Genomic DNA, 26103 nt, shown 5'->3' with positions numbered 1-26103 from the left:
CTGTGACTGCAGAATGCACTCCTCCAAAGGCAGCCATTTTATTATGTGTCTGGGTTCTATGGGTCTCACGAGTGTGGGCAATGCCCAGGAAGAAGGGCTTCTTTCTACTCACTATGTGCGGAGTCTTGGCTGGAAAAACTGGAAGGTTGGGGTGCTCCCGTGGTGGGGGCTGGAATCATCAGGATCACTCAGGTCTGGTGGTTGAGGTTGGGCGTCAGCTTGGATTTCAGCTGGGCTTTCAGCCAGAGCACCTGTGTGTACTCTTTCCGTGTGGGAGAGTTCGGGCTTCCTCACAAGACAGTGGCCAAGAGACAAGATGGAGAATCCCAAGAGAACCAAGTGGACACTCTACCACTTTTATGGTTGTATTAGTTTCCTAGGGCCGTCATAACAAAGTATCCCAGACTAGTGGTTAAACAGCAGAAATTTATTGTCTCTCAATTCTGGAGGTTAGGAGTCCAGAATCAGCATGTCTGCAGAGCAGGTTCCTCCTGAGAACCGTGAAGGAGAAAATCTCTCTCTCTCTCTCTCCCTCTCTCAGTAGTGCTGGGGATTGAACCCAGGGCCTCATGCATCTCATGCATACATGCATACTAGGCAAGCAGTTGATCCCTGAGCCACATCCCCAGCCCTTCCATGCGTCTCTCTTGGCTTCTGGTGGCCTCAGGCTTCCCTCGGCTGATGTCTGGCTCTAGACCTTCAACTTTACGTGTGTCCACATGTGTCTGTCTCTGTGTCCAAATTTTCCCCACTGGATTAGGATCCACCCAGTGACCTCATCTTAACAAGATCATCTGTAAAGACCCTATTTCCACATATGGTCTTGTTTACAGGTACTGGGGTTTGGGGGTGGAGCACAATCCAACCCCTGACAGTGACCTAGCCTTGAAAGTCACTAGCATCATTTCTGTACTAGCCCCCTTTCACAGTTTGAGGGGAGTAACGTGGACCCTATCTTTTTCTTTCTGGGCTGAGAATTGAGCTACCCCCCGCCCTGAACCCCACCTTTTGATGGAAGCAGTGTCAAGGACATGCGAGATGGCAGGCATCGTCGCAGTCATTTTTAGAAGACACAATCTGTCATAACCATGTTTTTAAAATATATATTTTTAGTTGCTAGTATTTAAGCATAAGGGGCATTTACATAAACTTGATTTCTGGTTCTTGCAAAATCAGAAGAACCTGACAACATTGTGCTCGCATTTCTCCAGGGTGGCAGCAGCTGAGAGAGGCCCCTTCTAGGGGGCCAGCAGGATCTCCAAATGACCCTCTTATTCCCCGCGTCCCCCTTCTTTGAGAACTCAGTTGTTCTCGCATCACAGTGTGGAGCTGGTCGACCTGTACACCCAGCTGGCCTCTCTGTGTAGGTCCTTGCTGCTGCTCCCTGGGCGTCCGAGGGTGTGTCCCTCCAAGGGGGTGCAGAGGAGCTCCCTCTATGGCGAAACCCTCCTGTTATGATCCAAGCACCCCCTGCCCCCACCCCGAGAACCACAGAAGGCAACCGAACCAGCACGGCCTCTGATTCACAGCCCGTGTCAAGGCAGGAGGAGGGTGCTGGACAGGCACAGGCAGCTGGCTGATTACAGAGGCAGGGCCAGGCTGCAGATGGAGGCCTCTCGAAAATGTGAATATGGTCATCGCTCCAGCCCTGCCCCTGGCCACCTACTTCTGCCTGTCCCCGACGGGTCTCCTTCCGGGAAATGACATTAGGACTACTTCTGAGGTAGCTTCCCCACCCTCTCACTAACCCCATCCATCTACATCTAGAACCTTCCCAGATCTTTGCAACTATGGGTCAAATCTATTTAGGAGACAAAGGCCTAAATAGATAGTGGAAGGGAAGTGCTGAGATCACCAGGGCTTTTCCCAGGAGCCTCGGACGGGACGCTAATTTTCTCCATCAGAGGGCCCACATGCAGAAGAGCCCCCAGCCTAGGAATCAGAGAATGGGTCTCATTCTGTGTCTCCTCAAGAGCATGAGCAGCTCTCTCCACCCCGAGAAGCTGAGCCCTCTGCAAGACGTGCTTTGTCTGGGGTAGTCTGCCGGCATTGCGAGGTCTCTGGAGACCCTCACCCCGTTACCTTAGGCAGGTCACTCGGCTTCTCCGAGTCTCTGTTCCTGTCTGTGAGATTAAATGAGTTCGCCCCCTGCAATGGCTCACACCTGTATTTTCAGTGACTCAGGAGGCTGAGGCAGGAGGATGGTAACTTTGAAACTAGCCTCTGCAACTTATGGAGACCCTGTCTCAAAATAAAATAAAATTTAAAAAAGGACCGAGATATGGCTCGGCGGTAGAGCGCTTCTGGATTCCATCTCCAGTACCACAACCCCCCCCCCCCAATTAAATGAGTGAGTTTATGCCAAGTGTAGACAAGCGTTCAAGTGAGAACCCTGCTTACTGTTTGCATGTGTTCTCGGAGGTTGGGCCTCCTCCACCTTGGGTTGGACTGTGGGCTTCTAGCACCAGCTGGTGGGTGTGGGACTTGCCTTCCCCCTGGCACTGCTGGAGTAGGGCTAGGTGGCCAGGTCTCAGGTGTCAGGACCAAACCTGCTCTGCCTACCACATCCCTGGCACACCCAGGCTGGCTGTGCCCTGCTGCTCCACCTCTCCGTGTCCCTACCCAGAGATGGCCTCAGAGCCGGAGGCCCCATCTGGTCAGCAGCATCTGTGATTGATAGTTTGCAGACTGGTGATCGGTGAGTTTTCCGAGAACTTGGGAATGACTCTTGTTTGGCTCTCAGTGAGGGGTGCAAGCGATTTAAAAGGGGAGGTTAGGGAGAGACAGGAAACAAGCATCCCACAATTGCCCATTTAATTGAGAGCTGGCGGGAGTTATCTACAGAAATCTAGGCTCGAGGGAGAAGCGAGCGGAAGGGAGGCCCGAGGTCCGTGGTCCTGGGATCCTGCCAGCCTCTGAGTTTATTGAACCTAAACTCCCAGAGATAAGGCTGCATGTGGGAGCGCCAAGGTCAGCTTCCCATGCACGCCCCAGGGCTGCTGTAACAAATCACCACCGCGAGGACGGCCTAAGCCAACAGAAACTGATGCTCTTGCAGCCGGGAGGCCAGAAGTCTGAAATCAAGGTGTCACCAGGCACACTCCCTCTGAAGTTTCCAGCAGGAGCCTCCCTGCCTCTTCCGGTTTCTGAAGGTTCCTACCAATCCTAACCCTTCGCTGGCTTGGAGCCGCATCACTGCGCTCTCCGCCTCTGTCCTCACGTGGCCTTCTCCCCTGCGTGCGTCCCTGTGTGTCCTCTCCTCTTCATTTAAGGTCACTGGTCATTGGATTTATTGGATTTTTAAAAACCCAATATGACCTCCTTTGAACCAAGTACATTTGTAAAACCCCTGTTTCCAAAGGAGATCGCTTTCCGAGGTTCCCAGTGGATGCGAGGGACAGAATTCAACCTTCTATCCTAACCTTGATCGCCATAGCTGGGGATCACAGCAGAACCCCACAGAGGTTCCAGCAAGTGTAGACTTGACTCCAGTTGCCCCGGGGACGTTGGCAGACTCCTAATTCCCTTTGTTTCTGAGGGACCCACGAGCTAAGAGTGGCTGTTACCTTTGCTTGTGATCCAGACAAAGTGAACACTGGAATGATCTTCTGTCACATGGGAAGACTGTAAATAACGGAAAATCTGATGGCGCACAGCCACGCACACCACATTCCTCCACGTGTCTGGGGCTGCCTTTGTGCCTGGGCCACAGAGGCTGTGACCATGTTTTCTTGATCCCCACCCAGAGTTTGGGGATCTCCCCAAATGCCGAGGCCTCCTCTGAGTCAAGCCGTGTCTGCTTAGTGGTTCAAAGACGGGGCACCATGATGGCAGGCAGGCCCTGCACTGGCATGTCCCCGGCAGGTCCCTCCACTTCTGGGAACAGGGAGGGCCCACATCCGGGGCTGCCGTGAGGACTGGCTGACACAGGCGGGGCGGAGTGTGGTGCCTGCTGGGTTCCGCGCTTTGCCACCCCCGCGGCTCCCGCCTGCTGAGGAGGCGGCAAGCCATGGCACAGCGGTGCCACCCAGATCCCGCCTATTACGATGGACACTCCTAATGAGCCTCTTTGGACCTAAAACCAGAGAAGAGGGTCAAGGAAGTGCCGGTGCCTACTGTCTGCCTCGGGCACAGGAGTAGAACTTTCCCAGTGGACGTCCACACGGGGAGGCGTAGGTGGACATCACTGTGGGCCTGCTGGCTCTTATTTGCCCTACTCTCCACACCCCACCTTGCTCTGGGCCCCACAGGGACTGAATCCTGGAGTCCCCCAAATTCCCCCTGGGAACTGGGCTTAGATGACAGGCAGCTTGGGCAGGACGGGGTAGCAGGATAGCAGGGTTGGGGCCTGTGGACCCCCAGCACCCTCTCTACCCCTGTTGGGTGCCTTTCTTTCCCCCTCCAGCCTGTCTGCAGGTTCCAGCGACCTCTTCCTCCATTGGCCATGTGGGGCTGACCAGTGGCCGTCACACACCCTGGGTCTTGGAGTGCCCCTTGTAGCTTCCCAGAGCCTCTCCCACAACATGGGGCGTGGTTGCTGAGAAACTCCCCTCAACCTCACCTGACCTGAGGGTGCCATGGCCTTCCAGCTTGACGGCTATACTGTGACTGGCCTCTCTCTCCCCTCAGAGACCCACGACTTCCTAAGATTTCAAGTTTCCTACAGACATGATTCCTAGCTGGAAAGAGTCCCGAGGGAGGTTAGTACATGCCTGGATGGGGGCGTGAAGTGAGGAAGGGTAGAGGTGAACTGTGTCTAAAGCCAGAGGCGCAAGAATCTCAAGAGGGTTGCTCGACGCATGAATCCTGTGCACACCTAATTCCTCTTCTCATGTTCATACACTCTCCGTGAGGGGGACAGAGCAGTGAGCAGCACCCTCATTTTCTAGAAAGACAAAACTGAAGTTTTGCTTGTTTTGTTTGTGGTGATTGAACCCAGGGGTGCCCTGCTGCTGCTGAACTTTTTATTTTTTACTTTGAGACAGGGTCTTGCTAAGTTGCCCAGGTTGGTCTCCAACTTATGATCCTCCTGCCTCAGCCTCCAGCTTTGCTGGGATTGCAGGCCTGTACCACTGACCCTGGCATAAAGCTGATGTTTTTCAAGGTTCGCCTGAGCCCCCACCTCTGAGTGGAGACTTGAACCAGGTGGCTGATGGAGCAAATAAAAACAGAGGACACAGCCTAAAAGTTTCCTGACCTACTCCTGGCTCCACACGTCAGATGCTGGAGAAGCAGAGGTTGCATCTCTTCCACCGATGGGGTAGTGCAGGCCTTAAGTTCAAGTGGAAGCTAGTCTCCGGGGACCTGGGTTTCCCAACCCCATGCTCTTCTCGGTGCCCCAGGCGACCTTTTCCTGTTTAGAAACTCTGGGAGCATTGAGAACCTCTGCAGTTACAAGAGACCTTCCAGAGTTTTCCTGAGGTCACCTTCTCTCAGGGGAGAGAAGTGCTAGGCATAGTTCCTACTGCGGTGTCTCCTCACCCCTGGATTTGGGAAATTATGTCTTCCAACCTCTTCTTAGCAGATTGACCCTCCCACTGGGTTTTGGTGTAGACATTCTTTCTTTTCCCGCCAAGTGGATTTGGTTGGTCATCAAGCTACGGATGACCAAAGTTCATGCCCACTGGCACTCTTAGGGAGGGACCAGTTTGGAATTCGAAACTGAATGAGGAGGAAGATTGGAATCGAGGAATACTGAGACGTTTCTCCAAGGTCTCCAACTCTTTCTCCGTGTGTGCTGCAAAACCCCTTCTTTCAACCCCATTGTTATATGTGATCTTTCAGCAGTCTCCTTGGCCCCTCAGGGTTCACTCCGTTCCTCTGAGAAACCCAGAGGCACTTTACTTACTTACTTACTTTTATTTTTATTTTTTTACTTTTGTATGGCGCTGGGGATTGAACCCAGGCCTCATGAGTGCTTGGCAGGAACTCTGCCATGGAGCTACATCCCCAGCCCCCCAGGGGACACTTGAAGCCTCCCCCTTTGCAAAGGACCATTCTAGAATCAGTTCACCCTTCTGATTCCCAGCTCAGAATCTCTCCTATGTCATTATCCTTTAGCCAAACGCCCGCAGGCATGGGCCTGGAGTTACTTCTAATGTCGGAGTGGGGATCCAAATTATGTGTAAGATAAAAATTATGTGTAGTCAAAAATTACCCTTGAAAACCCCTTATCAACTTGAAATGGGTCATACAGTGCAGTGTACATGGTTTGCACTGTAATATAAACAGAAGTTGTCTTATCTGACCTTCTCTCCACCGGCCGGTCACCTTAATGGATGCCCCATATGCCCTCCACAAAGCACACTGGCGTCCCTGTCTCCCAGGGTTGGAGGTAGGGGGCTGCCTTCCATTGTGCCTGTGAGCTGCTGCTCCTAGAGAATTTAGCCGTGTGTTTACAAAGAGTCAATTATCCCCAAGTTGTTTATGCCAATTGTGCTTTTTATAGTAATTACATAATTTAATAAACTATGATGTAGATGGATAAAATAAGAGTGGAAAAGGGTAATAGTTTTTCTCTGAAAATTATGTTGAATGCTTTGGCAAAGGGAAGCTGTAAAAAAATAAAAGGGTGTGTGGATCCAGTCATGGGCAAGAACCGTAAAGTATAATAGAAGAGATAATGAAATAAAGTATAACAGAAGAGATAATGAAATCCAGGATTCTGTTCCTACGGCAAGGCCTAATTTCTACATGTTCTTGTTTAACCTTAAAGAAACAGAAGATGGAATGCATTAAAGATTCATTATAAGTGTGATTTACAAAAATAGATGATAATTCCATACTTGGAGCCCATTTTGAATAAAAGAATAATTCCTTGGCCCAAAATTCACAGAATGGTGAACAAATTTACATTTGTGCTTTTAAAGTTAAAAAGTATTTAAGGTATATATTTATTTCCTCTGCTTTAAATGTAATTTGATTAGTTGAGCTGCCTCAGTATGCAGTGTCTGATGTGCATTTTGCAACAATGTAGACCATGTACAATACATTATTCATTGAGTGGCATTAAATACACTCTTCAGTAGCTGGGCACGGTGGCGCATGCCTGTAAGTCCAGCGTCTCAGAGGTTCAGGAGGCTCAGGCAGGAGGATTGAGTATTCAAGCCCTGCCTCAGCAGAAGTAAGGCGCTAAGCGACTCAGTGAGACCCTGTCTCTAAATAAAATATGAAAGAGGGCTGGGGATGTGGCTCAGTGGTCGAGAGGCCGTGAGTTCAACCCTTCCTACCCACTCTCCCAAATACACTCTTCCCCCTAGCCCAGTACTGGGAATTGAACCCGGGGCCTCAGACCCGCTGAGCTCACTCTCTAAAGTGAGCTACAACCCAGCCCTAGGATGTGCTCTTAAGATTTCTCTTCTATTCTCTTTCCTTATTTGAGTCCATCAGAATGGATGATACACAAGTGTGGAATAATGCCACACCACTGTTCCCATAAATTGGGTAACTTGAGTCCTAACTCTAAACCTGGGTGGATCAATGGGGTTAGATCCTCTATTCCACAAGGCATTTCTCAGATCATTCACGTCTGGGAACTAGGGAGCTAGTTTTGTAGAAATTCAAGTAAAATGGGCAAGAGGAGCTTTAAGATAGCCGAGAATCAGCATTGGTCTCTCGAGCCCGACTGCCTTAGTGCACGTCCTGGCTCTACCACTGCCGGAGGTAAGTCACACGCCCGCTCTGTTCCAGTGTCCTCCTAGGGGGCTACTGCGAGGATTCCATGAGTTACTAAATGTAAAGTGATTAGAACAGTGCCAGGCACAGTGAGTGACATGTGAGGGTTTGCTATTGCTGTCGTTATTGTTATAAATCACTATTTTGCATAATGCACCTGGGTGGCTCTTACCCTAAATACCTGTCCTCTATCATTTATCTACCTACTACTGGGGATTGAACCAAGGGGCACTACTACCAGGCCACATCCTCAGCTCTTTTTAAGATCTCAGTAAGTTGCTGAGGTTGGCCTTGAACTTGTGATCCTCCTGTCTCAGCCTCCCACGTTGCAGGGATTACAGGTATGCTTCACCTCTCCTTGATGATCCTAAAAATTTAAAATAAATAAAATAGCACATTTCACTCCATGGCACAGATATGCCCCACCTACGAATGAAGAGATCGGAGGTCAGGTCCTGGACTCTGCACGGCCCCGCGTGGCTCGCAGTGGGTGTCTGGGAAACAGATTGTTTGAGCATGATACTGGGCCAGGTGTCCCCCTTCACCAGCCAGGGAGGAAGAGAATGAACGCTGCTTCAGAACTCCAAAACAAAAGTTTATTTATAAAATACTGACAGTTTGACAGGACATGGGACTTCTCGTGGTATATATTTCAAATCAATTTCTTTCACCTTTTCATTTAAAAAATAAACCTGCTAACAAGCTATGTGACATATACATATATATTTTTTTCTTACAGATAGACACCTGCCATAATGAATTCTCTCCCTTAATTTTTCTTTTATATCTTTTAAATCAAAAAATAAAGATCTGTATTGATTCTGTTTTTGGAGTCTACATGGGTGAAGAAAGGTAACACGTTTAAATGCTTTTGGTTCTTTTTATGGAAACAGAGGAGGGGGTGATCCTAAGGGGGCACCTGTGCTCAGGGTGGCAGTCAGGGTGGTGTCCCTGGACAGGACCATACAGAGGCACTCGGGAGCTGGTGGTGGCTGCTCAGAGGGTCCCCGCTTCCCTCCTGCCCACTGGCCCCTCCGCCAGTGTGGGTACTTCCACTGTGCTCTCGGGGACAGTGAGGGAAGCCCCTGCCCAGAGTGTCTGATCGTGAGGTGCTGGCACCTTAGGGGTGCTGCCCGGATCCCGGGCAGTGACAGAAGGCCTCTAGAAGCACACGTGGATGAGGCAGTGCTGCCGTGTCCTCGTACCTCTGACTCAGGGCAGTGTTGGGTTTGGGGAGGGGGCCGGGGGTGAGCCTGGGTTTGCCAACTTCTTGGAGCCCTAGAAGGAAGGTGCTTCTGAATCCAGGGCTTCTATTTGGTTTGTCTTGGCGTCTGGGTGCAGAGCTTTCGTGAATGCAGGAGGCACAGCCAGGAGAGGGGAGAGGGCAGCCTGGTGTGCCTGGCATGGGCGCCAGGTTCCCTTAGGGCACAGCAGGGCAATAGCAAAGGGGCCAGGTGTGTCCTGGTGTGCACCCGCTTCCAGCACAGCGGCACAGGCAGGGTCCTGGCATCACTGGCTCAGGTCTCCCCATTACCCTCTGGCAGTGCCCACCACACCCTGCCAATGTGGCCAGGTGTCTGGGAGGAGGTGCCAGGAGCTTCCACCGGCCCAGGAGATATGTAAACGAGAGCAAAGTCATGTCTTTGTAAGACGAGTTCCAGCTCCGCACCGGGAGACCCACCTGGGCTTCTAGATGTGGCTGGGGCAGTGGAGACACCACTTCTGGTGGGTGGGCATTGACCACAGCCGGGGGTGTTCACCTTGGGCCCAGCCTGACTTCCTGGACTCTTCAAAAGCTGTGACTCACAATGTCCTCACCCTCTTGGGCACCAGATCCCAGTCACATCCCCAGCACAAGTCACCCAGACCACGTGCGCCTTGCTGGTGGCAGGGGCAGCATGGGCCATCCAAGGGACTTGCAAGAGCCCTTTGCCAACACGCACATGGGTGTGTCCTGTGCTCAAAAGTGTGTGCGTGTGGGTAAGCACAGGTGTGCATGGGCATGTCCTGCACCTGCACATGGGTGTCAGCAAGGGTGCACATGAGTGTGCGGGAGCAGGGGGCATTTTATTGCACCAGGTGATTCATTAAAGGCAAAGGACAATCAGCCTCATGTGCAGATTATACACACGATCTTTTTTCTCAGCCCTGTCTCCTCCCCAGAGCTCCCTCACTGGGTTGGGCTAAAATCATTCCCGAATGCAAACTGGGAATTTCCTTAAATGGTTAAAGGGGGAAGGATGAGATTGTTTAAAAAAAAAAAAAAAAGAAGAAGAAGAAGAAGAGAGGGCAGGAAGAGGGCAGCGTGATCACGTGCAGCGTCTGAAGAGGCAGATGCTGCAGGGCCAGGGGTCCCGCTGACTCCATGGCAGCCTCCAGACGAGGCCAGCCCTGAGCACCTGACTCCCTGGAGGAGCCGAGCGGCCCTCCATCCTCCTTTGGGGGACAGCTGTGCTTCGAGAACTCCACCAAGGGGCCTCAGGCAGAACGGGACATGCCTTGGCTGGGCCAGTTCCTCTGAGAGAGGGGCAGCCGGCCATGCACAGTGATGGGCTGGTCCTGGGCAGGCTTCACAGGGCTGCTGTGGTCACCTAGGGGCCTCAGATAACCCAGGGAATCTGCTGGAAAGGCTTCTCCCTAAACTGCTGCATCAGAGGAGGCTCAAGCCGATGGGAAGATCAGGCCACCAGAAGTGGCTTTTTAAAGAACATTCCTTGGAGCAGATCATGTGTGTGAAAGCTTCTCCTCCCGCCAGCTATTCTTGTCTCTCGGTCCCATCTGGCCCGCCCTCCTGGCTGGGCTCACCATGCATCTCAGATGCGGTGTCCAGTTTGGACTGGGCTTCCTGACTGGCCCCTCCTGGGTCCCAGCTCTGGCCATGCTGAGTCCAGCCAGGAAGATGTCCCCCGGGGCTGTGGTATCCTTTGGCTCTGTAACCCAGGTGCTGGGCAGACTGGGCATAGGGTGGCTGCTCTGACCTCTGGCTCAGGGACTGGGCTGGTCTCTGGGCCCCTGTGTGCTGAGCTGAGCTGGCTACAGCAGAGAGACAGAGGGACACGGATCTGAGAGTGAGCAGGCTGTGGGGCCAGGAGGGCCCAAGGGGATTCTCTAGGGGAGGATCCTGGAGCCTTTCCTTGCACGTGCGTGCAGGACGTGTGGGCTCAGGCACGCACACATGCGTGCTGCTGTGGGGAGGATGTGGGAGAGTGGTCTGTCTGTCCGGGCAGTGATCCTGGCCCCCCAACCTAGCCGACTTCTGCAAGGTGTGGCCCTTAATTTTGCCTGGGGGCCCAGGCCAGCCACCTTACACCTCTGCTCCCTAGACTGAGCCTTGTCTGTGCTCAGGGAAGGGAATCCAGGTAAAGGGAGGCAGGGTTTCCTTGCAGGGAACTCTCCCCCAGCCCGCAGGCCTTCTTCCTTGGATTCACAATAAAAACAAATAAAAAATATATATATGTAGGAACAAGGAAGTCGCTAAGCAGATTCTCACCCTTTAGTTTTTTTCTCCTTTTCTAAATAAACCAGATGCTTGGTGGAGAAGCTGAGGAGGGAGGGGAGCAGCGGAGGTGGCTGGCGGGCAGGGGTTGGGCAAGACCACGCCACACCTGCCAGGGAAGGTGCAGAGGGAGACGCAGGCTCTGGGCCTGGGGACACCCGTCCTTTCTGCAGAGGAGTGTGGTGAAGGGCCCGGGAACCAGCACGTGTCAGAATCGGGCGGTTGGCAGGATGTCAGAGGCTCTCCATCCTTGGGTCTTGCCTGTGGTACAGCCTGGGGGTCCCGTGCCTTCTCTCCCTCTGCCCTGCAGCTTGAGCCCCTCTGCCCACCGCAGCAGTGAGGCAGCCCGTGCCCAGGCCCTGCGGATCCTCGTGGGGTAGCGAGCCCAGCACCTCCAGGCCATGGCTGGTCGACCATGTCCTCTTGTCATTTTTCTCCCTCCTTCTCGACACCGGCTTTGCTGGCCCTGGAATCCCTGGAAAAATAAGCTTGGGAGGTGAAAAGTTGACTTGGTTTCTCGGTGTTTTGTTTTCTGGCAGGCGGTTTGGGAAGCGTGAAGGAGGAGTTTGGTATCATTTTTCTTTTTCCTCTTCTGACGTCAAACAAATGATGAAAATCCTGCGATGGGAGCCCGGGAGCCGGGGGCGAGGCTGCTGGGGGGACGGTAGAGGGTGCTCTGTTGACTCGGGGGGTTCGGTGGGTTTTGGGGGGTTGGAGTCCGGCTGGCCTTGGGCCGGAAGAGGCTGCCCTGCTGGGCGCTGTTGCTGTTGGTGACGGTGGCGTGGTCCGGCTCCCCCGAGTCACTCTCTGTGTAGCTGTAGGCCTGGGCTCGCGAGATGCCCTTCTGCTGGCGCCGCCAGGAGTTGTAGTATGTGGGGTCACTGATGTAGTGGTTGACAAAGGAGTGGGCCTTCTGGGGGTTTGGGTCGACCTCGTACTCGCTGTCACTTCCCTGGAAAGACAGAGGATCGCGTGTCAGTGGGGTCAAGTCAGCGCGGCCAGGGCTGGAGGGCACAGGGTGCTGAGGCGCCAACCTCTGTGCTGCCCCTTTCAAACCTTAAACTGGGGGGCAACTCAGCTCCCTCACTGCCAAGAGGGCATAGCACCCTGATGCCCTGTTCTTGCTCCTTATTTTTTCTTTTCCGTTTTTCCTTTTTTCTTTTTTTTTTAACCACTGAGCCACATCCCCAGCCCTGTTTTATATTTTATTAGAGACAGGGTCTTGCTGAGTTACTGAGGGCCTCGCTAAGCTGCTGAGGCTGGCTTTGAACTCTCCATCCTCCTGCCTGGCCTCCCGAGCTGCTGGGATTACAGGCCTGTGCCACCGCACCTGGTACTTCCTGCTTCTTTAGAGCAGAGACTGAGTTGAAAATGTCCACTAAAGGGCTGGACACAGTTGTCCCCCATTATCCACAGCAGTGTTCCAAACCCCCAGTGGATGCCCAGAACCTGAGGTGGTACTGAAGGCCACAGATACTGTTTCCCTACACCCACGTCTATGGTAAAGTTTAATTTATACATCAGGCACAGTAAGAGATGAAGAACTGCAATAACAAAATAGAACAATTACAACAACATGCTGTAAGAAAGGTTATGTGAACGTGATCTCTCTGTTCATCTCTGGAATTTTTCATTTAATACTTTGGGATCACAGTTAACCACCAGCAGCTGGAACCACAGAAGCAAAACAGAGGAAAAGGAAGAGGCCCGCTCGCTTTCCTCAGTGTGACCGGGAGACCTGAGTTCCAATCTTTTTTTCAAATCGACGTGCAACTCGCATTAATGTAAACTTAGGACATTTCCAAGTGTGCAACTCCGAGCATTCAGTCTGTTCTCTATGTCAAGGTCCATCACTTCTACTAGCTCTGAATATTGTCACCCCAAAGCAAAACCCAGTCTCTCCCCTTCCCACCCCTCCCTTGACAACCACAAGTCTGTTTTCCATCTTCGGGGATTTACCTATTCTGGATATTTCCTATTAATGGAATTACATTCTATGTAACCTTCCATGTCTGACTTCTTGACTTAGTGCAAGGTTTCTGAGGTTCATCCATCATGTACTGTGTAGTAATCTGGGTTTGAACTGATTCGACAGACGAGGCACAGCCAGATAAGGTCTTTGGAGGCTCTGGGTGGGTCCCTACCCATGCATGTTCCAAAATAAATGTGACACTCCGTTACAAAATAAGCACAAGAAAACATCCACAAAGGTTCTGAATTTTCGTGTGATGAAGGCTGTGAGCCCCCTGCCCTCTTTGAAATATAAAATAGCAAATCATTCTAAAATGTCTTTGGCTACTCTGCTGCCCTAGGCGCAGGCCTCATCTGCCTCTTGGGGATGGAGGCAAGAGTCAGTCTGGGGTGTAAAGTAAAATCTGACTGGTTGGAACTAAAAATATGGTAACCCCTCCCCCACCTGAGCTCCCAGCAATGTTTTTGAGAACTCAAAAGACAACAGACGGGAACTCTTTGGAAGACAGGAGCCTGATGTTAGTGAAGAGTGCACTCAATGAAACCCCCCGCCTTCCTCACCCCCTGCCCGCTAGCGGCTGCCTGGGGGTGGTGAGCAAGAAGACCCAGTTAGCACCAGGCGAGGGGTTTGGCAGGGTGCACTGAGTTCTGCTTGGCAGGTAGAGAAACCGGAGCTGGGCCTTTCCAGAGGGTTCCCACCGTGGGAAATGGAAGGTACTGTGCCCCAATGTGGCCCTCCAGAGACACGGCTGCAGCTCTGGGGCAGGCCCTCTCCCCGGCACGCTGACTCCCATCTCTAATGGTTTTCCACACCTCTGTGCCTCAGCTACCAGAGTCCAGATCTGTTTGAGGACTGAAGAGGGCCCAGGGCAGACAGGGTCTAGCTGGCGGCCACTCTGACCTGCCAGGTCTTCCCCAGCCCGGCTGCTCTTCACCCCTCCACTCCCGCCCAGAGGCCCCCAGAGGGAATGAGAGCCCACACACCCTCCCCACCATCCTCCCAGCCCATCTGCTAACTTATGCTCTCTGGCCCCTCTCCTCACCCCTCTGCAGCACCTGCCACCTCCTGACCAGTCCCCAGCGGACACCTCCCCACGGCCCGAGACAATGGAGAGCCCCTCACCCAAAGGCACAATGAAAGTCCTGCCCAGCTGCTGGCTGGGGAACAAAAGGGACATGCAGGCAGGAGGGCGCCATATGCTGAGGGTGGGCACCTGAGGCCCAGGGCTGAGGCTGCTGGTCAGGAGTGTGCCAGGAGGCAGGAGGCTGGGGTCCCTCCTGGGGGACGGGTGAATGAGAGGAAGGGGGATGAGACCCTGCGCCACAGGGATCCTTACAGGTTAGGCCTCTGCCCTTCGGGGGCGCGTCTCCAGAGGTTCTAGAACTGCAGCCAGCCCTGGCCCCTTTCTCGGAGAGGACACCCAGGTCAGGTGCTCTGCTCTGGAGCGCAGCGTCTCTGGGGCGTGGTGACCGTGGCACGCTCAGGTCTGCTCTGGCCCTTGGCAGTGGGTGAGTGTGGGCCCATCACTGGCTCCCTCAGCCTCAGGGTCCTGTTCTGTAAAAGGCAGACCCCGCCCCGCCCTGTCCACAGGAGGAATGAGCCGACCGAGGACGGGGTGCTGGGGGAGGGGGAGGGGTGCTGGGGGGAGGGGGAGCACCTGTAGGGAGGGGTCCGAAGGGAACAGGGAAGCGGGAGAAGGTTCAGCTTCTGTCCCCTAGCCTCCTCCCCCATGGAGCATGTCTGGTTTGGGGCAGGACGGGGCCTCTGTGGCCCTCCTGGTGGCCCAGATCCCGTTCTTGCAGATCATCACCATCCCAGGGGCTACTCCCTCTTCAGCACCTACTGGGTGCCAGGCCCTCAGCGGGGCAGGATTCCTGCCAGGGACGGGAGAGCCAGAGAAAGCCCCGGAGAGTCTGTCCTCCCCCTCCCCCAGCGGAGCAGGGTCTTGCATCAGCAAAGGCTGTTCCCGCCTCCCTCGCCCAGAACATCTGTTTCTTTTCGGGATGGGGGAGGGGTGAGAAGAAAGAGAGCCAGGGGGACCAGGGGTCCTCTTGCAGCTTTCAGCTCTCGGGCCTCTGCGGTAATTGAATGCAGCTTCCCAGGAAGGGGCCAGAACAAAGGGGCCTTTCAGGGGCCGTCCTAGCCGGGCCAGCCACTGCCTCGGCTCCCTGGCCTCCTAGCGGTTCCTAGATCGGCAATGACTGGGCCTGGGGAGGGAGCACAGGCTGCAGGCCGGGTGACGGGAGTCGGGAGGGGGCCGAAGGAGGTAGGACCCCGGAGAAAAGACGGAACGAAACGGATCCGACAGAGCCAGGCTCCTCTGCGTTTCTGTTCAGCTCCTGCACCAGACTTGGCCAGCATGGGAGTGAGGAGCCACCTTGGGGACAGGTGGAGACCCAGGGCCAGGCAGGGGTCGGGAGGCAGTTGAATCCCTTGTGTCCGGGAAGAATGTGTGGCCTCACAGGGAAGCCGCCCTGGGTGTCCCCTCCCTACCTGTGTTCCCAGGGGCTCTCTGCCCTGCCCAGCCCTGTCCCAGGGGTGCCCTAACCCTGCGCCAGCTGGTCTGTTTCCTGCAGGGCTGCAGCCTCTTGGGAATCAGAGCCAGGGAGGGCAGCTGTGCCATCTTCTAGAAGGACTTCACCTGATGTCCCCTCAGAGTTCTGGACTCTGGGTGCTGAAATGGCTGGCCATCTCCCAGGAATGTCCCAAGAAAAACGTCAGCGCAGGTACAATGTCACACGTGCTACCTGAGCCCTTACAGGTAGTAACAGCCCTTGCATGACCCCCGCCACCAGCTGTCAGAGATGCCTGGGGCCAGGGGTCTCAAGGGAAGTCCCTGGGCTAGGGTTGGGGAGAGTGAAGGAAAAGCTCCTTCAGCTACCCCTGTGTTGGGCAGCCGGGTGAGGCCAGGCTGAGTGGACACGCCCTCAGAGCCAGCAGGATCCCGCGTGAGGCCCAGCCCCTGCTGCTCTGAGCGCTGAGGCCAGAGCGGGCTGTGGACTTCTCTGAGCCATTAGGTAGGGGCGTCCCACTCGCAGGGTGGGGTGCGTAGATGTGGGACCAGAATGCCCCGGGCACACAGCTCGGTGCACAGCAGGAGCAGACGAGTGGTCTTGCTCCCCCTGCCCCTCCCTGGATTCTCTCTGTGGCATTTCTCCTCTGGCTTGGGCTGCCAGGGCCTGGGGTTAAGGAGAGGCAGGAGGCAGGGCCGAGCCTGTTGACTGGTGCCCAACCTGATGATCGAGAGGCAACATGGTAGAGACCGGAGACACTCTGCAGGGGCCAGTGCTGCTGGGCAGGACTGATGCAAACCCTCACGGCTCCTCTGCACCTGACCCAGCCCTGCTCATGCTGAATGAACGCCACCTCCTCCAGGCAGCCCTCCCTGTGTCTCTGAGGGGAGCAGCCTTTCCCTCAGGACCACTCCCAGCACTGCCCCTGCCCCTGCACCACGGAAACAGAGAGACGCCTGGGCCACTTTCCTCCTGAAGCTACTCACTGTGGTTCTGTGCTGTTTCAACGAGAAATAAAACGCGATTATTTGCACACATGTGGTCTTCCCTAGGAGATCGCAGTGCGCTATGATGAAGAGTCTGTCCTGCCACTCGTAAACAGCGTCTGGGGCTGTCCAGTGGCACAGACAGCTCTTGAAGAAGTGTACCAAGGACTGAGTGAATACATGGACAAGGTCCAGGGAGGGCAAAGCTAGTGGCCACGCCTCCCCAGGCCAACCCAGGTGTGCGTGGTGCACTGCAGGTATATCGGGTAGATGTCGGGGGTCTGGAGTCCCCCACTCACTGTCCTCATTGCCTCTACCTAGATAGCTATAACCCCATCGATGGCTCCCAGGGGCTCTGAGGACTAATGTCACCCCTGCTCCCAGCAATCCGGAGCAGCATGCAACAGGATTTGTCCTGAATGTCTTCTTTGTGCTTTATTTTTTTGGATCTGGGGATTGAATCCAGGGGTCCTTGACCCCTGAGCCACATCCCCAGTCATTATAATTTATTTAGAGACAGGGTCTCGCTAAGTTGCTGAGGCTGGCTTTGAACTCGCCATCCTCCTGCCTCAGCCTCCTGAGCTGCTGGGATGACAGGCTTGCGCTGCCCCTAGCTCCACTTTCTTTTTGGTAGAGGCTTAATTCCATTATAATGAACGTGGAGGGGCTGCCCATGAAGCAGCCCAGAACCGGGTAGCAAGATGAGGAGATGGATGCCCAGGGTTTGGTGCTTTTTTTCCCCATTGAGACTAATTTCTGTGCTAAAGATACATTTTTTTTTTTCTCCCAAACTTGGGCTGTTATTTTGAAAATGGAGTTGGAAGGCTGCCTTTTCAGAAGCTCCATCGAGCGAGCCACAGGCTCCTGAAGTCTTGTCTTTGGGTGTGTCTCCCTCCGCACCCGCTGGAGCACAGCTCTGGATCCCCGCTTTCAGCACTTGGGGAGAGCGGGCCCCTTGCCTCTGGCCTGACACGCACAGCCCCGTTTCGCCTCTCTCGGGGGAGCACGCGTGCTTGTTTATAAGTCACACCGAGGTTTTGTTTATGACCATATCACAGGAAAGTGGTTGGTGGACTTCCTCCAGTTTGGGAGAGTGAGATTGGGTGGTCTGACTTAGAATGTGGACCAGGCGGATGCTGAACTCACTCGGAGGACCTGGGGGAGCAGGGTTTCAAAAAGGTGGGTGGTGATTCTCTGGAGCCTCTGAAACTTTGGGGGGAACTGCCGCTGGCCCTGGGGGACTGGCATCAGCTCCGCCATCTTCCCAGCGACTTCACAAGGGTCGGGCGCCACGCTCTAGACGCTGCCTTGGAACCGAGTCGGCTCTAGCAGGCTTGGCTTATGTACGTGTGGACGGAGGGGCCAGCGGCTCTGTCTCCAGTCTCTCTCTCCCAGGACTACAGGGAGCTCTGGGGGACAGAGTCACATCTCAATCACCTCCGGGTCCTAAGAGTGAGCTCCAGGAATGAGCCTTGAGATGCGTGTGTGCGCGTGTGTGCGTGCGCCCTTGCCTGGCATTCACAGGGCCCTAGTAGACGTGGGCACCACGCCCAGTGGCTGCGAGCACAGAGGAGAGCCCTCTAGCTGTATCAGGGTCCCGTCCTGCCTGTAGTTGCAGAATCAGGGTGCTGTCTGCCTAGGGCCCTTGGTGGGTGACTGATGCCTTCCCATGAGCACCCTGGGGGCCTTTCCCAGAGCCACTGGTGAACCGGGCACCCCACGGCTCCACTTGGCCTCAGTCAGCAGCCCTCTGGCTGGACGAGGATGCTACCTGCCTCATGAGGGTGAAGGGCTGGTCACAGGGTCAGTGGGACAGAGTGCACTGCCGGCCAGGCTCAGGCATCAAGCCACCCTGAGCCACACTGCAGTGCACGATTCCTTTCAAAGCCGCGCTCTGCGGCGGTGGGACGAGCACCAGCGACCACACTGGCCACAGCTGCATGGGCTCTCTGGGAACGACTTCAGTGCCTAGAGCCCCTCCTTCGAGTGCCTTTGTTCTCTGAGGACATGTCGGCTTGAGTTTCTTTTTTAAAAAAACCTGTGGCTATTTGTCAAATGCGTCAGGTTAGAGGAGTGCTCGGTCTCCATAAGTGTCTTACTGAATCTGAAGACTTTCCCACAAAGGTCTGCAGGAGGGGACACCACCGGCCGCTGGGCGGGGCCTTGAGAGACACAGGGTACAACAGGGCCTGGGTTCTGCAGTCAGAATGCCTGGCGCAGGGGCTGGCTCTGCAGCTCGGAGCTGGTATCTGGGGCTGGCACCGTCTGGCTGTTGGGCCCGAGAGACCCCCCTCAACTTCTCTGATGCTGTTTCCTCCTCAGTACAAAAAGAAGACACCAATGCTTCAGAGGGTCGTCACTAAGTGGTGAGGCATGAGGGACGCTGGGGGATGGGGTCACCAGTGTGACTTCTGATGTGTGAGTTAGGAGTTGGTGAAAAAGAAATGGAAACTTTAAACCCTGAGTCTTTGGTGAGTGTCCTGGGAACCTGTACTTGGTCTTAAGTCTGCTTTGGTTGATTAGCTTCCTCAGGGACCTTGCATTCATTTTTAAACATTAAAAAAAACTTGTTTTTTGGTGGTCCCTGGGATTGAACCCAGGGGCACTCTACCCCTGAGCCACATCCCCAGCCCTTTTTATTTTTCATTCTGAGACAGTATCTTGCTAAGTTGCGGAGGCTGGCCTCGAACTTGTGATCCTTTTGCCTCAGCCTCCTGAGTCGCTGGGATTACAGGTACAGGCCACTATGCCTGGCTAACCTTTAACTCTTTTAATTAAATGACTATCTAGGAGTATACAGGTCCCAGGCCCTGTGGATATACCACATACTGGAAATATGCAGTGATCAAGACAGCTGATTTTTGGGAACTCAGCCTTCAGACCCAACAGAGCCAAGATAACACGACTGAGCCCCAACACAAACCCGGGTCATCCCACTGCTCTGGACAGGCACCCAGAGCCTGGACTGGATCAACCAACCCCAAAAGGAGTGTAGACATTCTGCTGTGACAACTGCCTTCTGGAGCCCAGGGAACCTCCTCTCCCAGGGCAGTGCTCCAGGGGAGCGACTGGTTCCCAGTTGCTATGGCAACAGTGCTCAAGTGATGGGCTTCTTTGAGCAAATCAGACCAAGGGCTCAGCAGAGGGAGGCACTCTGGGTCCACTGTGGGGAGCTCCTGAAGCCAGCTGGTCTGAGGCACAGGGAACCTTTCTTTAAGGCTAGGAGGCCCTGGCATGGCCTCATGGCCATGGGGCTACTCTGTCCCCAGAAGACTCCTCCAGATTCAAGCAGGGCTGGTGACCAGAAGGCCTTGAGATAGCCCAGTATCTCCTGCACTCGGAGGGCTTGTTCCCGGAAGGCTGTGTGCAGCCAGTGAGGGTGGAGCAATGGTGTACTCTGCAGAAGGTTGAAAGCCACCAAGCAAAGCAACACACCAAGTCCCTCCTGCTGCCACCTCTGTCCACAGACAGAGGCACAGCTCAGGGAGCCCCGGGCTACTACCCCAGGGTCAGAGAAAGTCTCTCTATCTTTTTCAATTCTACCTCGAATGTCTAGAATCTAAACGCTGGTCACCATCTTTGGGGGAAAGAAAGAAAAGTCACGCGTCAGGGGAAGGACCCAGGCCTGTGTGTCCTCGTGAGTCCCTCTAGTCCATATGGCTGCACAAAGTTAAATACCCATCGAAAGCTGTCATAACCTGGCTCACAAGGCTTCAAGCAGCTTTGTCCCCCCTCAAGTCCCAGGGCCAGCCAGGCTAAGCTGGGGTCTCTCCCTGCCAGCTGTGAGCTGTGGACTTAGTTCGGCCTTTCTCGCTCTGCTAAACCCATTGGTAACCCTGGAGCTGGACAAAGCAGTGCAGGGAGAGGCCTGAGGACATGGTCCCAGCCTGCCTGGCACCTCCCCTCAAACCACCAGCCTGCTCCCTGGGGGCACCTCTTGCTTCTCTTGGAATGAACTCAGCCCCCTTAGCCTGGGACAGTGTCTCCATTGCCTGGCCCACCTCATGACAACTCTAGGCTCTGTCTTCCAGAGTTATTGTCTCCCTAACCCAACACAAAGTCAGCATTTATTGAGTGGTTGCTGTGTGTCAGTCCTGGGCCGCACTCTCAGAGAGCTCCCCCAGAGCACACGAGAGAGCTTGTTATCACCCCTGCCTGCTCTACAGGTGGGGAAACTGAGGCTCAGACCTAGTGCATCCAGGACTCCCCAGCCCAGTGGCAGGAAGTCAGGGTGCCCAGTGTGAGGCCTTGTTGGTCTCCACTGATTCCGGTCCTCAGACCCTGGCCCGTGGTGTCTGGAGCTCCTTTGGCCTCAAGGAGCTGACTGAGCAGCTGTCCAGGCCTCTGGCCGCAGGACCAGGTGGAACCCCTCATCCCTGCCCCTTCCGCATGCTTCTCTGCCACGGAGAAGCTGGCGGAGGGCGACTTCGGCTAGTCTAGGGGCCCACGCTCTTGGGGGATCTCATGATCTGGACCCCTGTAGTCCTGGGGGCAAACTCTGAGCAGAACGTGGGCGTGGCGTCTGACATACCAACGACTTCTGGTTAGTTGGAGGGCCTTCTTCCTCTCTCTGGCCCCAGACAGGGGAGGGAGGAGGGAAGAAGGAAGGAGACCCGTGTGGCAGGCCATCTGCCCAGGTGTGCGCGCCAGGGCCCTCTCCCCTCACCGCCCCGCTCTGGGAGGGGGCTGCTGCCCTGCCCTGTCCAGGGTGGCCACGCTCTGGCCCCTCACCTGAGAGTCGGAGATTTCTGAGGGCTTCTCGGTCAGACTGCTGCTCTCTGCTGGGATGAGGTCATTGTACTTGGTGACGTCCTCATCGGAGTAGTGGAGGCTGCCGGGGCTGGGCCTGGGAGGGGACCTGGGGAGAACAGGGAGAGGGGCTGAGAGGCGGCCAGGCCTGGAGGAGCCCCGGCCACGGGGTTCCTCCTTTCTGTGACCGTGTGCCATCGGCTGGCGTTGGGGAGAGGTGCCTGGAGGAGGAGGGAAGAAAGGGGCGCCCTGCTAATGCTGCCCTGGCAACACGCAGGGTGCCCGGGAGGGGCACGAGGTCCCTGTGGCCAGGTTTGGGTCCCTGGAGCCCGGGGTTGGTTGGGTGCAAACAAGATTTCTGTGTATCCACAGGGGTGCAGGGACTTGCAGGGACCTGGGCGTGTGGGCACCGTGGCGGGAGATGGAGGAGAGGCAGGGTAGGTGAGGCCCTGGGTGAAATGGCCCCTTGTTCCCTGAGGCAGGGCCCCAGAGCCAGCCTGGCGGGCTGCTGTGGCATGCTGGGCCCGCTGGCCCTTTCTGCGGAAGGCGGATTTGGCCAGGGATGAGAGCCCGTGAGCCCCGCCCTCCGTCCTCCCCTCTGCCCCCCACCACGAGCACACACATGGTTTGTCCCTCCAAAACAGAGACAGAGAGAAGCTTTGTGAGTCTCCCCGAGAGAGGCTGCCCCCCGCCCCCCGCCCCCCGCTTGCTGCCTCCAATGAGCTGGGAATGTCAATAGGGCCGAGGCTGGGCACAGGAGCCCCTGGACACAGCCAAAGCCTCCCTGGAGCTCCTGGGAGCATAAAGCTGCCACATCCTATCAGCAGAGCGTGAGGTGGGCCCCAGCAGTAGCCCCTGCCCTTGGAAAGGGCAGCCTGGTGACCGTGGGGGTGGATCCAGGAGGGGCCGGGGTTAGAGGGGAGACGGGAGCAACAGGAGCTGGACAATCGCCACCAGCTTCTACCTTCCCTTGGCTGCTTCTGGATGCTGCAGGGTGGTGGCAGAGCCAGGCTGCTACGTCATTAATAAGGACCAGGGAGAGGGCGTCCACACTTTCCCAGATGGGGAGGGTACAGGCGACGATAGGGGAGCTCCTGGCACCTGCCACTGAGGCGTCTGCAAGTAGCCCTGGCAGGGCCCAGCTCACCTCGGGGTATTTGACCCCCAGCAGGCCAGCCACTGGAGCGGCTCCCCAGGGGTTGGGTTGTAAAAATTCGCAAGTTGTTTGCCTTCTGCTGTAGCTGAGGGGTACGCTCAGAACCCCTAGTGTGACCCATGCTGTGGCTGGGTCTGGGGGCACCAGGGCAAGCCCCCAGTGTTCTGCCTGGAAATGTCTTTCTGCTCTTCGCTCCCGGTCCCAGAGTCTGCATGCTGCTTCCCGGGACCAAGGAAGGCCAGGTGGGCAGTGCCCACTCTGTGGTCCTCCCCAGCGTTTCCCCAGCCTGCCCTGCTAGGCCCTGAGGTCTGGCCCCCAAGATGCCCCCCGCCCTTCCCCACGCAGAGGGCCGGCTACCTGGTGTACAGGCCGTTCTTTCGGCAGAAGGAGTTCTTGACGGACAGCCTGCGGTTGTTGAGTTCCAGGGCGGGGAAACTGCTTTCGTCCAAGCTCATCATCTCCCCGTGGCCCAGGGCTCCGGACTTGGCACTGCTCCCTGCGGCAGGGAAGAGGGGTAGACACCCTCTAGCCCTGGGGCCTCCCTGTCCCACCCCACTCCCTCTCCTGTCTTGGCTCCCCATCTTTCTTCTGAGTTGAATAAGAGGCTGAGACAGCATCTAGGGGCCCGGTGCTGCCCACCTGAGCAGGTGCGTAGCCAGGAGAGTGACCTGCCCATCCCTGCCCTGGCCAGAAGGGAGACAGGTGAAAGTCAAGCCCGGCGGGCAGGGCGCGGGGCTGGTCGCTCACCCGAGTCTGTCTTCTTGGCGTACTTCTTGCTCTGACCTCGGATGATGAGCACGAAGACCAGGAGGAGGATGAAGATGAGGCCCACGAGGGCGATGACCACCAGGAACCACCACTCTTCGTAGAAGGGGTTGGCCTTCTGGGCTGGAACACGGGCAGGGTGTTAGGCCCAGGCGCTCCTGCCCCGAGCCTCCCGCCCCAGCTGGGCCCTACCACGGCTCGTGTGCATCAGGGTCGGTAGGTCTGACAGCACCTGAGACAAGGTCGCAAGGCCCGTTTGTCTTGGGTGCTGACTATCACGGCAAAGGACTGCCAGAGGGCCATTTCACAGAAGGTTCTGGGGTTGCTTGTGTACTCCTTAGGTAAGAGAGCTGGGATCGATTTCTGATGTCTGCCAGGGACACAGGAATTGGGGGCAGCAGAGTGCTAGCTACTCGTCCTTCTTCCCTGTTGCCTAGGGAAAAGGCTCTGATAGACAGACTCACATTTGTGTGGGTGCTTCTCTAGTCTGCAGGGGACCTGGGCGAGTTTCCCCAAGGTCAGTTTAGATGGGATTTTTATTGGGTGGCAAAAAGCAGGGGGACTTGGGAGGCTGGACCCCATGGAGTGTGAGGATGCCTTTCTCTCAAAGCCCCCAGGACTGTGCTTCACGCACCCGGCCAATCCGAATCTGTGCTGCTGCGGGTGAGGGGTAGCTTTGCTGTCCCGGGCACAGCATTCCTAGTCCCTGACTTGGTTCTGTCAACCTGGGCAAAGGAGCAGGTGCGTGCGGGGAGCGGGGAGGCTGTGTTTCTGAGCTCATCCAGTGGGTAGGAATTTTGAGCTGTTTCTGCCTCGGAGAAAGGGCTGTACCATTCAAAGTGGTTAGTGATTCGATTTGGATCACGGGTGTAGACAGGAGTCCTGTGTGAGCTCTGAGATATGCCGGGGGGAAGAACAAGGAGAGGGGGCCGTCAGGGGGGTGCCGATCTGAGCGCACTTAGATGCTGCTCAGTCAGGTCCTGAGGCCTGTCTGTCTGAGTTAGCTGCTGTTCCACAGGATGCCGGCTGGCCCTGTCTATTCCAGGAGGCAGTTTCCATGGAAACAGTTTATGGTGGCCTGGCACCCTCAAACCTCCTGGTGCTGAACTTCTGGAAGTTCTCATCTTGGATGCACCATTCTGCCCCTGTCTAGGGCCTTTGGAGTCCTGGGAAGGGAATCCCAAAGCTCCAAGGCCCTCAGCTTCCCCCGGAGTTGAGAGAGGACGCAGGTCCTGGCCCCAGAGATTGCAGCTTTTGGGAATTGAGGGGACATATCATTTTGAGGCCACCCTAAGGTTCCTTGCACCCTGGTGCCCCCCCCACTGCCCAACCACTGTCATTGGGCTCTTCCATGGGGCTCCCCCACTCCTTGTCCCACAGGCTGGTACCTGGCACAGACTGGGAAGGGCTGCTGGGAGTGCCGAAGCCATAGTCGTTGACTGCGATGACCCGGAAGTCGTAGCTCACGCCTGGCCTCAGGATGTCCATGCTGAAGGTGTAGGAGCTCACCTCCTTCGGGATGTCTTTGATGAGGATGTCCCAGAGCCCCTCATCTGTGAGAGCACAAAGGGGAGGTGCCTAAAGGTGAGGGGAGCCCCAAGTCCCGCCCACACCCATCCTGGTGTTCCCCAAGGCCGCTGGAGTGGCCACGGGCTCAACACGGAGGGCCAGAGCTCGGAGCTGAGGGGTCCTCAGCAGATGCTCTTTAGAGACACATCTTGGAGTGTGTCTTTTATTCTTTGTTATTAAGGCATCTGTAAAACAATAAAAATGGGTACAATGCAGAAAATACAGCAGCAACCAGCCCAACACAGGCTGCACATCCCCAATCTGAAAATCTAAGATCTGAAATGCCCCAAACATTTTGCGCACATGAGACCACAAGCAGAAAATTCCTCACTGTGCTGATTTATTTCACGAGCAAAATTATGTGTGTGAAATGACCTTCAGGCCATGTGCATAAGGCGTATATGACACAGAAATGAATTCTGTGTTGAGATTTGAGCCCTAGCCTCAAGATATCTTATTATATATGTACGAATATTCCAGAGTTTGGGAAAACCCCAAGTCCAAAACGCTCAGGTCCCAAGAATTTTGGATAAGGAGATTCAACCTGTACCACACCTGGAGAAATAGACTCAACATCTTTACACTTGTGTGAAAAGATGAACTCCACATTTTCCGAGTTACTAAAATGGCTGGTCACTCAGATGAGAGGTTGCCTGGGGTCTTGTCACATGGGAACGTCCTACTTCGCCTGGCCAGGCCCCTATTTTTCTGATCCCCTTTTCCACTCAAAGCACGTACAGCAGGGGCAGCAGGTGGAGGTACCAGGATTTCCTTCTCCCCTTTTCTCTTTTTAGTGATGCCTGGCCAGGTGGCCTGGATTTGCCTTGGGATATTCTCAGCTCCCTCTTCTCTTTTCTTACCAGGGATTGAACCCAGGAGCACCTAACCACTGAGCCACCTCCCCAGCCCCTTTTAAATTTTGAGACAGGATCTCACTTAGTTGCTCGGGGACTTGCTCAATTGCTGAGGTTGGCCTGGAACTGGCGATCCTCCTGCCTCAGCCTCCTGAGAGGCTGGGATTACAGGTGTAAACCACCAAGACTGGCTCAGCTACCTCTTCTCTTCAGAGCAGAGATCAGAGAAGAAAGAGCGACCATGTCTGTTTGCTTCACCCCATGAGCAAGCATTGCCAGGGTCGCGGGTATCCATCACGGTGGCAGGGAGGCCAGAAGGGGCCCCGGCCAGATGCTCTGTGCAGGGTACTGAGGCCAACCTGGCCTCTG

The 26103-nt window shown here is 55.3% G+C and overlaps 1 protein-coding gene across 5 annotated transcripts in view; it reads right to left on the bottom strand.

Moving 5' to 3' along the window:
* Positions 1-8274: 8274 nt before the first annotated feature.
* Sdk2 (sidekick cell adhesion molecule 2) overlaps positions 8275-26103 on the bottom strand; it is a 244285-nt gene continuing 226456 nt past the window's right edge. For all 5 annotated transcript variants that reach the window (XM_047546114.1, XM_047546116.1, XM_047546115.1 and 2 more), the window contains 5 exons: positions 24700-24864; positions 23294-23434; positions 22904-23042; positions 21373-21499; positions 8275-12122 (listed from right to left, as the gene is read on the bottom strand). In XM_047546114.1, the coding sequence (XP_047402070.1) occupies positions 11769-12122; positions 21373-21499; positions 22904-23042; positions 23294-23434; positions 24700-24864 (926 nt within the window). In that variant the 3' untranslated portion in view covers positions 8275-11768. The remainder of the gene's footprint in view (positions 12123-21372; positions 21500-22903; positions 23043-23293; positions 23435-24699; positions 24865-26103) is intronic.

The sequence above is a fragment of the Sciurus carolinensis genome, chromosome 3, assembly GCF_902686445.1.
Source record: "Sciurus carolinensis chromosome 3, mSciCar1.2, whole genome shotgun sequence".
In the NCBI taxonomy this organism is placed as follows: Eukaryota; Metazoa; Chordata; class Mammalia; order Rodentia; family Sciuridae; genus Sciurus; species Sciurus carolinensis.
The sequence above is the reverse complement of the archived record's forward strand: the minus strand, read 5'-3'. Positions and strand labels throughout refer to the sequence as shown.